General features: G+C 39.8%; 1 protein-coding gene across 19 annotated transcripts in view; it reads right to left on the bottom strand.

Moving 5' to 3' along the window:
• ZNF618 (zinc finger protein 618) overlaps nucleotides 1-12,197 on the bottom strand; it is a 184,782-nt gene that overhangs the window by 10,467 nt on the left and 162,118 nt on the right. For all 19 annotated transcript variants that reach the window (XM_082403856.1, XM_082403869.1, XM_082403867.1 and 16 more), the window contains one exon: nucleotides 11,599-11,676. In XM_082403856.1, the coding sequence (XP_082259982.1) occupies nucleotides 11,599-11,676 (78 nt within the window). The remainder of the gene's footprint in view (nucleotides 1-11,598; nucleotides 11,677-12,197) is intronic.

The following is a 12,197-nucleotide window of genomic DNA, read 5'->3' as shown; positions in this document are numbered from 1 at the left end:
ACTAAGCCACTAGATCTGCCCTAATACACTTAAAGAGCAAGCCTCCAAAGTATTAAGGTGATCCCAAGTAACAAACTGTAAGCCAAGTTTAATACTCTTAAAAAATACAAAATCTAGCATCTAACACTATAAAATTCACAGTGTCATTCATCTAATAAGTACCAGACATTCAAAATAGTAGGAAAATATGACCTATAACCAGGAGACAAACCAATCAATAGAAACAGACCTAGAAAGGACAGAGATGATGGAATTAGCCAATAAGGAGCTTACAACAGCTGTTGAAAAAAAATCAGTGAAGCTGGAGACAGAGCAAAAAAACTACCCAATGAAAAACAGAGAGAGTAAAAGGTTGAAAATAAATAAATGGAGCATGGACAATGTTAAGTAGTTTAACATAAATATAATTGGAGTCCCAGAAAAAGGGGGTGAGGCAGAAAAAATATTTGAAGAAATGGCCAGAATTTTTCCAAATTGGATGAAAACCATAAAACCAGGTTCTAAAAGCTCAATTGACCCCAAGCAGAAATACATAAAGAAAACACCACCAAGGCACAGTATCATAATCAAATTGTTGAAAACCAATGACAAGAGAAACTCTTAAAAGCAGCCAGAGAGGGGGAAAAATTAAGTACAGGGGAACAAAAATAAGAATAACAATAGACCCAGCAGGTAACAGAACAAAGTATTAAAAGAGAATGCCAACCCAAAATTCTAAATGTCCATCAATAGATGAATGGATAAAGAAGATATTTATATTATATTTATATTTATAATCTAAATTTATATAATATAAATTATATTTATACAATGGGATATTACTCAGCCATAAAAAAGAATGAAATAGTGCCATTTGCAGCAACATGGATGGACCTAGAGATTATCATACTAAGTGAAGTAAGCCAGACAAATACCATATAATATCGCTTATACGTGGAATCTAAAATAATGATACAAATGAACTTATATATCAATACAAAACAGAAACAGACCCACAGACACAGAAAACAAACTTATGGTTACCAAAGGGGAAAGGCGGGGAGGGATAACTGAGAAGTTTGGGATTAACATATACACACTACTATATATAAAATAGACAAACAACAAGGACCCACTGTATAGCACAGGGAACTATACTCAATATTTTGTAATAACCTGTAAGGGAAAAGAATCTGAAAAAAAGATATGTATGTATGTATAACTGAATCACTTTGCTGTGCACCTGAAACTAATGCAACATTATAAATCAACTATACTTCAATTTTAAAAAAACACAAAAATATTTTTAAAATAAAATAAGGAAATTCTAAATCCAGTGATACTATCTTCCACAAATGGAGGTAAAATAAGGACCAAAAAAAAAAAAAAATCATACCTGCAACTATAAGAAATGTTAAAAGAAGTTCTCTAGTTATTAAAAAAAATGACATCAAATAGGAATCTGGATCTAGAGAAAGAAATAAAGAGTTCTGGAAACTGTACATGAATGGATATAAAAAGTGTTTTCCCTCATTTTTAATCTCTTTAACAAGACAACTGACTGCTCACTGGAAAAAAATAACAATGAATTGTGGTAATTATATGTAGAAATAAACCATATGTTAACAATAGAAGAAAGACTAGGAAGGGGAAATAGAAGATTGTGTTGAAAGTTTTTCACACAATATGAAAAGGCTAATAGCCTTTAAATGTAGACTTGATAAGTTAGAAATGCATAGTTTAAAACCCAAATAGACTATAAAAAAAAACAACAAAGAGTTATAGCAAATAAATCCATTGTAGAGATAAAAATGGAACCATAAAAAATTCTCAGTCCAAAATAAGGCAAAAAATTAGAGAAAAAGGAATAAGCAACAAATGAAACAATTAGTAAACAAATACGAAAATGGTAGATTTAAACCCAATAATACTGAAATCACATTAAATTTAAATGGTCTCCACATTTCAAATAAAAGTAGACATTGTCATACTTAATAAAAAAGCAAGACCCCATGAGATGCTATCTATAAGAAACCTATTTAAATATGAAGACATGGATAAGTTAAAAGTAAAAGGTTAAATAAAGGTATACCATACAAACAGTAATGAAGAGAAAGGTGGAGATGCTTGTGATAGTATTACAGAAAAAACAGACCTCAGAACAAGAAATATGATCAGGGGTAACAAGAGACCTTGCATAAAGGGGTCTAATCACCAAGAATATATACTAATCCTAAGTGTGTGTGCAAGTGATAACAGAGCATTAAACCACATGAAGCAAAAGCTGAGAAAACTGAAAAAAGAAATAGATAAACCTACAACTGGAAATTTCAACTGTCTTCTCTCAGTAATTGTTACTCTCATGAGAAAAGAGAAAAAAAAAGACTGAATATAAATGAACAGAGAGTGAACAACATCAAGCAGTCCCATATACATATAACTAGATTACCAGAAAAAGGAGGTGGAATAGAAAAATACTGAAATCATATAAAGTATAGTCTCTGACATAACTGAATTAAATTAGAAATCAACAACAAAAAGATATTTGGAAAAATTTCAACTATTTGAATATTAAACATCACAGTTGTAAATGACCCATAGGTCAAAGAAACATAAGGGAGATCAGAAAATGTTTTGAACTAAACATTAAAACATAACATTTCAGAATTTGTGGGATACATCTAAATAAATGTTACTTATAATTATATCAGAAAAGAATAAACACTTAAAATCAGTGTTATAAAGCTTCTACACTAAGAGATCTGAAGAGTAAGTTTAAAGAGTAAGTTGAGTCTAACATAAGCAGAAGAAAGGAAATAATACAGATAAAAGCAGAAATGAATGAAACAGAAGATGGATAAACACAATAGAGAAAAATCGATGAAACGGAAAGCTAATTCTTTGTAGAGATCAGTAAAATTGATAAACCTCTAACAAGAAACATTAAAAAAAGAAAAAGAGGACACAAATTATTAGTAGCAGGAGTAAAAGAAGGGGACATCACTACAGATGCTACACATATTAAAGGGATTAAATTGATGATGAACAACTTTAGGCCAATAAATTCAACCACTTAAGTGAGGCAAAAAAAAAAAAAACCCTAAAAAATATAAAGTACCAAAGTTCACTCCAGAAGAAACAGGTAACCTCAAATCTCTTAAGTTCTATTAAGTTCTGAATTTCTTAACTATTAAGAAATTCAGTTCATAGTTTACATAATTTCCCACAAAGAAAATTCCCATATGGGTTCACTGGAAAGTTCGACCACATATTTAAGGAAGGAATAATACAAATTCTAAACAAATTCTCCCAGAATTAGAAGAGGAAAGAACATTTCCCAAATCATTTTATAAGGCTGTCATTACCCTGATCCAAAACTAGAGAAAAAAATTACAAGAAACTACAGACCAACATCCTTCATAAACATATACACAAAAATCCTTAACAAACTATTAGCAAGCTAAATATAGTAATATATAAAAATAGCAACACATCATGGGAGTTCCCTGGCAGTTCAGTGGTTAGGACTCAGCACTTTCACAGCTGTGGCCCGGGTTCAACCCCTGGTCAGGGAACTAAGATCTCGCAAGCCATGTGGCCAAAAATAAAAAATATAAAAATAAAAATAATAACATATCATGAATAAATGAAGCTTACCCCAGAAATAGAATAGTTACAGAAAACCAATCAGTGTAATTCCCTATACTAAGAGGAAAACAAAAATAAGAAAAATCATCTCCATAGATATAAATGCACTTTAAAATGTGATAAAATTCAATACCCGCCTACGATACAAAATCTCAGCAAACTAGGAAGAGAAGGAAACTTTCTCAACCTCATAAAGGACATCAAAAACAAAAAACAAGAAACAAAAAACAACCAAGTTTACTGATCTGATATAAATAAAAAGGATTATAAGGAAATACTATGAACAGTAGTATTCCAACAAATTAGATGACCTGGATGAAATAGACAAATTCCTAGAAAGACACAAACTACTAAAATTGATTCAAGAAGTAGAAAATCTGGATAGATCTATTAAAAAGACTGAATTAGTAGTCAAAACACCGACCATAAAAAAGAAAAGTAAAGGAAAGCCCAGGCTCAGATGGCTTCATCAGTGAATTCTATAATACGTTAAAAGAACCCTTCACAAATTCTCCTGAAAATAGAAGAGAAGGGAACACTTCTCAATTCATTCTATGAGGCAGGTATTATTCTGATACTAAAACAGGACTAAGAAGTCACAAGATAAAACAAACTATAGTCCACTATGCCTTATGAATATAGACACAAACATCCTTAATAAAATAGAGCAGACCAAATCCAGCAACACATACAACAGGTTATACACCATGATCAAGTGGTATTTATTCCAGGAATACAAGGTTAGTTCAACATACAAAAATCAATACCATATTAATAGAATAAAGGACAAAAACCACATGATAATTTCAATAGATGCAGAAAAATTATTTGACAAAAATCCAACACCCTTTCATGATAAAAACACTCAACAAACTAGGAATTGAAGGGAACTTTTTCAACTTGACAAAGGGCATCTATGAAAAACCCACTGCCAACATCATAGTTAATGGTTAAACATGAAAAACTTTCCTCTTAAGATCAGGAACAAGATAAGAATGTCCACTCTGTTTTATTCAACATGTATTAGAGGTTCTAGCCAGGTCAATGAAAGAAAAAAAGAAAGAATAAAAAAAGAAAAGAAAAATAAAGGGCATCCACATGAATGGGAGAAGTAAAATTATCTCTACTTACAGATTACAGATGACATGACTGTGTGTATAGAAAATCCTATGGAATACACACACACACACACACACACAACTATTAAAACTTATAAATAAGTTCAGCAAGGTTTCAGGATATGAGATCAATATACTAAAAAAAATCAATTATATTTCTCTACGTTAGCAATGAACACTCCAAAAATTAAATTAAGGAAATAATTCCATTTATAATAGCTTCTAAAAGAATAAAATACTTAGGAATAAATTTACAAAAGAAGTATAAGACTTATACACTTAAAACTAAAAACATTATTGAAAGAACTCAAAGAAGACTTAAATGAATGAAGAGGCATCCCATGTTCAAAGACTGGAAGACAATATTGTTAAAACTGCAATATTCCCCAAATTGATCTAGATTCAACACAATCTCTATCAAAAGTCCTGCTGTCTTTTTTGCAGATATTGACAAGTTGAGCCTAAAGTTTATGTGACACAGAATAGCCAAAACACTCTTGAAGAAGAACAAAGTTGGAGGGCTTAGACTTCCCGATTTCAAAGCTGTTATAAAGTCACAGTAATCCAGACAGTGTGGTACTGGCACAAAAATAGACATACAGATCAATAAAATAGAATTCAGAATCCAGAGATAAACCCTCACATTTACAGTCAATTGATTTTTGACAAGGGTGCCAGGACAATTCAATGGCGGAACAAATAGTCTTTTTTAAAATGGTGCTGGACAACTGGATATCCACATGCAAAAGAATAAAGCTGGGCCCCTACCTCATACCACAAATACAAAAATTAACACAAAATGGAATACAGGCCTAAATGTAACAGTGAAAACTATAAAACTCTTATAAGAAAACAGAGGGGTTAAGTCTCTGTGACCTTGGGTTAGGCAATGATTTCTTACATATGACATCAAAAGCATAAACAATGAAAGAAAAAATAGGTAGTCGTCATCAAAAATTTTTGTGCTCAAAGGACAGCATCAAGAAAGTGAAAAGACAACCTACAGAATGGGAGAAGATATTTGTAAATCATATATCTATAGAGGCCTCGTATATAAAGATAAAAAGATCTCTTACAACTCAATAATAAAAAAACAAAAAAACCCAATTAAACAATGGGCAAAGGATCTGAATAGACATTTCTCCAAAGAAGATATTTAAATGGCCAATAAGCACATGAAAAAGTGTTCAACATCATTTGTCATCAGGAATACACAGATTAAAATCACAATGAGATATCCCTTAATGCACTAGAATGGCTATAATCAAAAAGTCAGATAATAACAAGCGTTATCAAGGATGTGGAGAAATTGGACCCCTCATACACTGTTGGTGGAAATGTAAAAATGGTGTAGCCACTTTAGGAAACAGTATGGCAGTTCCCTAAAAGGTTAAATATAGAGTGACCAAATGACCCAGCATTTCTACTCCTAGGTATCTACCTAGTAGTTAAAAACATTGTAAAGCAATTATACTCCAATAAAGATGTTAAAAAAAAAAAATGTCCACACAGGGACTTGCACTTGGGCATTCATAGCAGCTTTATTCGTAATAGCTCCAAACTGGAGACAGCCTAAATGTCCATTGGTAGGGGAATAGATAAACAAATTGTGGTATATCCAAACAACGAAATACTAACTCAGAAATAAAAAGAAATACTGATATCACAGAACAACACGGATGAGTCTCAAAAGTATGCTAAGTGAAAGAAGTCAGACACAAATGACTAAATATCATATAATTCCATTTATACAAAATTCCAGTAAAGGCAAAACTATAACAAAAGAAAGCAGACAGTGGTTGCTAGGGTGGGGGCCTGGGAAAGGGACTTGCTGCGAAGGGAACTTTTTGGGTTGATGGTAACACTATACATTGTGCTTGTGATAGTGGATAAATGACTATGCGTTTATTAAAACCCATCAAACTGTACTCTTAAAATTGGTGAATTTTATTTATGTAAATTATATCTCAATAAATCTGATTTTAAAATAGACTGAAAAGAAACCATTAAAAGAGTAACAGTTGGGCTTCCCTGGTGGCGCAGTGGTTAAAAATCCGCCTACCAATGCAGGGGACACGGGTTCGAGCCCTGGTCCGGGGGGATCCCACATGTCACGGAGTGGCTAAGCCTGCGCACCACAACTGCTGAGCCTGTGCTCTGGAGCCTGTGAGCCACAACTGCTGACCCTCGCGCCTAGAGCCCGTGCTCCTCAACAAGAGAGGCCACTGCAGTGAGGGGGCCCATGCACCGCGGCGAGGAGGGGCTCCGGCTCGCCTCAACTAGAGAAACGCCCACGCGCAGCGACGAAGACCCAGCGCAGCCAAAAATAAAAAAAACAAAAAACCATTCACTTTATAGCAGTACACCATATATACTCAATAAATATTTGTAAAAAAAAAAAAAAAAAAGTAACAGTGTTTAACTTTGAGTAGTGAGATTATGGCTGAGTCTTCATTTTGTCATTTCTCTGCATTTTCCCAATTTCCTTTAATGAATAGACCTCACGTGTAAAAAAGAGAAACACAAATTTTAAAATGGAAACCAGCAGCCATTCTTACTGACCTTCTCTGCTGGAGTATAGAGATTTGGAAGCCCTGGATTTGAACCGGGCTTTGGGTAGCTGAGTATTAGAACCTTGAGTTAGGCACTTCAATTCTCTAAGGCTCAGTTTCCCCTCCTCCTTCCAAAATCCTGGGGCTGGGCAAGCTGCAGGGCGATTCCCTCATTCTCTGCCTTTCTGCAAGGCTTGAAATCGGGATTACTCAACCTCTAATTAGATAATGATGCCTAGCATGGCTTATTAAAAAAACTTTTTTTCTCCTTATCTCACAGATAATGCTGCTAAATGGGTGAGGTACTCAGTAAATGCTCTATAGCTTGAGCTGGAAACAAGGTTTACTCAGTGTGTACCACAGATACACATGCTCACACACGTACAGATACACAAAAATCTGTAAAGGGCGGGACGCAAAGCTGGAATAAAGGCTGTCTCCCAAGGAGGGACCAGTTGCGGGAAGAAGAAAGCAGTTGTCTCTAGCAGGGGATACAAAAAGAGAAACCTGCATTATTCAGTCTTATTTTAGAACGTGCCATAGCCCTTAAGACTTTACATACATCATCTCCAGAACCCTCACCCAGCCTGTGGACAATGGTGATGAGCCTACTTTACAGATGAGAAGACCGATGCCCAGAGAGGTGAAGTAGCTCAAAGGGATCAGAAATTAAATGTGGCCATTCCCAAATCCTACCACTCTGAGTTGCCAACTTGCTTGCCTCCTGGGAAAGTCCCCAGGCCTCACTTAGCTGCAGTCCCCCGACTACTTGAAAAGAGGCTAGAAGAGATGACCTCTGAGGGGGCTTCCCCCATCGCTAATCCTCCACCCCATCTACCCTGCTGAAGAGGGTGGTTGTTGAGAGCACCGGCTCTGGAGTTCATGGGAGGGTCAGAATCCTGGTCTGATACTGTAGCTGCAGAGCCTTGGGCCAGTTACTTAGCCATTTTATTTTACTTTGAAATTTACACATTTTATTAAAAGAACAAAAAATAAACAACACAGAAATAGCACACTAAAATGAATTGCATAATGCACACTTCTAAACACAAACAAGCAAAACAGCACTATAACTTGGAAAAAAATTAAAAAAATCAAAGCATCTGCCCTACTGATAGCAGTTGAGGAAATGAGCTATTGCATTCTGGAGGCAAAACATTATGGACACGGTTTATATTTATTAAATATTACGATCATTATTTAAACCATTAATTGTTGCACAGGACTAATAATTTTCTTATTGATAAGTAATTTTTAACTGACATTTTTCTGCCCAAAATATGTGCTTCCATTTTCTATACTTAGCCCTTTTAACCTCAGTTTCCTTATCTATAAAGGCGAGCTAATATGGACACAACTCACAGGGATGTTCTGAGAATCAAATGAGCTAATACGTAAGAACTCAAACGATGTGAGGTACTTTTTACGAGCCATGCAACTTTGGGCCAGCGATTATGTTCTCTGAGCCTCAGTTTCTTCATCTGTATAATGGGGATGATAATGCCAACCAGCTTGTTGAGGAGCCCTGACGCAATAACCAGGCCTGACACACAGTAATCGCTCACTAAGTGTCAGCTATCTTTAGTATTATTGCTGCCAAAACCTGCTCCTAAACTGTCACCAGGGGCCAGGCAGGTTTTCCTACAGCGCAGAAAGGAAGTTTATTAGCGGGAATTACCCTGTGCCATTCAGCAGCCTCTTAATGAGATTGCTGTTATTCGAGGCTGATCCCCCTTATCAGCAGCGCAGTGAACTGCGCAGATCATGACGCTTAATTTCTCTCTATGGAGTCAATCCTTTAATCCCGACTCAGCCTGGCTGGGATTCAGCCTGGCTTTGCACTGGATTGCGGGCAAGGCATTCTCTGCCAGCACTGAACCAGAACAAAGCAGCCCAAAGCTCTTCTCGGAAAACAAGTTGGGATGCCTGGGGGAGGTGGGGCACCCACAGGCGCACCCTTGATTTGCATGTTAATGGCCTCCGCCCAACTGCCTGAGGGACAGAGAAGCACTGGCACCCAGACTCTTCCCTAATTAGGGCTCAGCTTCCAGAGCTGGCAGAGGGGCGGAGGGTTTCAGAGGAGAAGGGAGCAGAGACAGGGCCCTGGGGGTCTCGGGCCCAAGCGTTGTGCTCAGGCAGTGGTCCCCAGCAGCCTTCTAACTTTGGCTACTGGTTCCCCACGGGGTCAAGTCTAAGTGCTCTGAGTGCGTTCAAGGCCTTCCCTGGTGCAGGATGGCTGACAGCAAAGGCAAGCTGGAGGTGTGAGACACGTGAAGACGGAACCTTGGCGTAAGGAGGGCAGCTGGAGATTGCAGGTCTGTGTGCCCTTGTTTTAGAGATGGAGACTCAGTGGCGGGGGGCGACGACAAAGTTTCCTGCCTGAGGTCACATGGTATAGAGACACATCGGTTAGAGAGGACTGGAACTCACGTGTCATGGCAGCCGATCCAGCTCTGCACTGATTTTATTTTATTATTCTTATTTTTAAATTTTTTGGCCGTACCGCGCAGCATGTGGGATCTTAGTTCCCCGACCAGGGATTGAACCCGCACCCCTTGCATCGGAAGCACATATTCTTAACCACTGGACCACCAGGGAAGTCCCTGCACTGATTTTAATGAGTACACTAGAAATAAATTAACTCCCTCCCACCCAAAATCATGCAAATTGGTGCCTAGTGTACAGCAGATACCCAACAGATATATGCTGCATAAATGAATGAATGAAGAGGGGTCACACTAACAGAAGAGCACCTGCCTGAAGAGCGTCTCGCCCTGTAATACTCTGTGCTAGTCAGGCCAGACCTGGAAGGTGATATGAAAGATTCAGAAACCTAAGAAAGAGACAAGCAATAACTAACAACAACAACCACAGTGACAGCAGCTAAGCAAACACTCAGTCTCTTCCCTGGTCAGCTCCTCTTTGGCCTTTACTGAACCACCGTCTGTGTCAGGCGCTTTTCTCACATCACCTCCAATGCCTCCAGAGGGTCACCCTGCGGGAAGGGTGGCAGGGTCAGCGAGCTGTCTCCCCCATGTTCCCGTTTCCCTTGTCGGGCTGTCCCTGGGCAGGGCTCTGGAATTTGAGCATATATGTGTCACTTGTGGTCTGAAGTGGTAAAGAAGGAAGTGTGCCTCTCTCCCTGCCCATCAGTCAGAGAGAGAGGACTCTGTGACCCAGGGGAGGATGGAGACACAGGAAGGAAGGAGTCTGGGTCCCTGAATCTCCACGTGGAAGGCCGCGTGCATTAGGCTGTGATGTGCCTGAGAAGGAAGTGGTTATGTCAAACCACTGAGAATTTGGGATTTACCTGTTACAGCAAACATTGTCTGCCTGCCTAAAACAGAGATTAGATCAGAAATCAGATCAGCTCAGTGCTTTGTGACCACCTAGAGGGGTGGGATAGGGAGGGTGAGAGGGAGACGCAAGAGGGAGGAGATATGGGGATATATGTATACGTACAGCTGATTCACTTTGTTATACAGCAGCAAATAACACACCATTGTAAAGCAATTATACTCCAATAAAGACGTTAAAAAAAAGAAAGAAAGAAATCAGTGCTACTATGACCAAAACCTAAAATTGGAGGCTGGTGGTCTAGTGAGGGAGCTGACATTGTAAGCCGGACAGATGGCAAAACAGCTGATAAAAAGGGTGTCCAGACAGCAGACTCCTAGCTGTGGCTCTAGAGCAGCAGTTCTCAAAGTGTGGTCCCCGGACAAGCCGGGTGTGTGTGGCCTGAGGACCTGTCAGAGATGCGAGTCCTGGGCCCTGCCCTAGACCCACGCGTCTGAAGTTCAGAGTGTGGCCTAGAAATCTGTGCTGTCACCAGCCCTCCTGGTGACTGATGCACGCTCACGTTTGAGGACTGCTGCTTCGGGGGTATGACCGTGAAAGCAATGGGGCTCGTCCCAGGCTGCCCCGGGCTGAGCTCTCTCCACTGCCCTCCCCTTCCTCCACTCACCTGGGTCTCAAACCACACTCAACCCTCCACACCTCCACGACTCTGTCCTGCTCAGCTCCTGTCTGGCCTCTAGGCTCTGGGCAGAGGTCACAATTTCTGGAAGCCTTCTTCAGCTCCGACCCCCTCTCTGGCTACGCTGCCACCAGGCCAGCTGCCCCCGCAGGGCACAGACCACGCTGAGTTACAAGGGACTAACCAGGGCTCCCACGTCCTGTGATTGTTTCTTGGGAGAGTGGCCGCAGGCTGGCCCTGGCCGTCCCTGCCTTTCACAGGATCTGAGGTTGGGAGGGATAAGGGGGGCTTCAGTACCCCGCCCCGTCCACCGTGGGGCCCTTACCCGCGTGGGACTGCATGTGCTCCAGCAGGTTGTTGTAGAACTGGAACTGGATTCCGCAGGCACCGCACGTGTAGGGCTCTGCAGGGAGAAACGGAGCAGCCGTTTTAGGGGCAGCACAAACCGAGATGCCTTTCTGCTGGGCCGCAGGCAGCTTTGGAACTGGGCACCCAGACACACATGGGGGCTGTGCACTCAGGGTTCTGGGCCTGTCTGTCCCCCTGTCACTAGCTAGTGAGGGAGAGGCTTGGGTGGGGGGTGGAGGAGCAATGGAGAGAGGAAGACTGGCAGATAAAGACCGCCGGGTGCAGTCAAGCGGCATTTATCGAGTGCTCACTGTGTGCCACACTGTTCTGGGCGCTGGGGATAACACTAAGGGACCAAGAGCTCTCTCAGGGCGGAGACCACGTCTTATTTGTTCCACAGCCCACCTCTCAGCCGGTGGAAGCACACAGACGGCAGTTTGCTGAGTGAACAAATGAATGAACGTATGAATGAACCAAAAACAACATAATGGACATGGAGGGCAGTAAAGAGGAGAGAAGGGGTGAGAGAAAGGGTGAGAAGTGGAGAAACACAGAAGAGATAGAGAAGCAGGGATA

Source organism: Balaenoptera borealis (assembly GCF_965194805.1).
Source record: "Balaenoptera borealis genome assembly, chromosome: 8".
Classification (NCBI taxonomy): Eukaryota; Metazoa; Chordata; class Mammalia; order Artiodactyla; family Balaenopteridae; genus Balaenoptera; species Balaenoptera borealis.
This window is presented reverse-complemented; position numbering and strand designations above follow the sequence as displayed.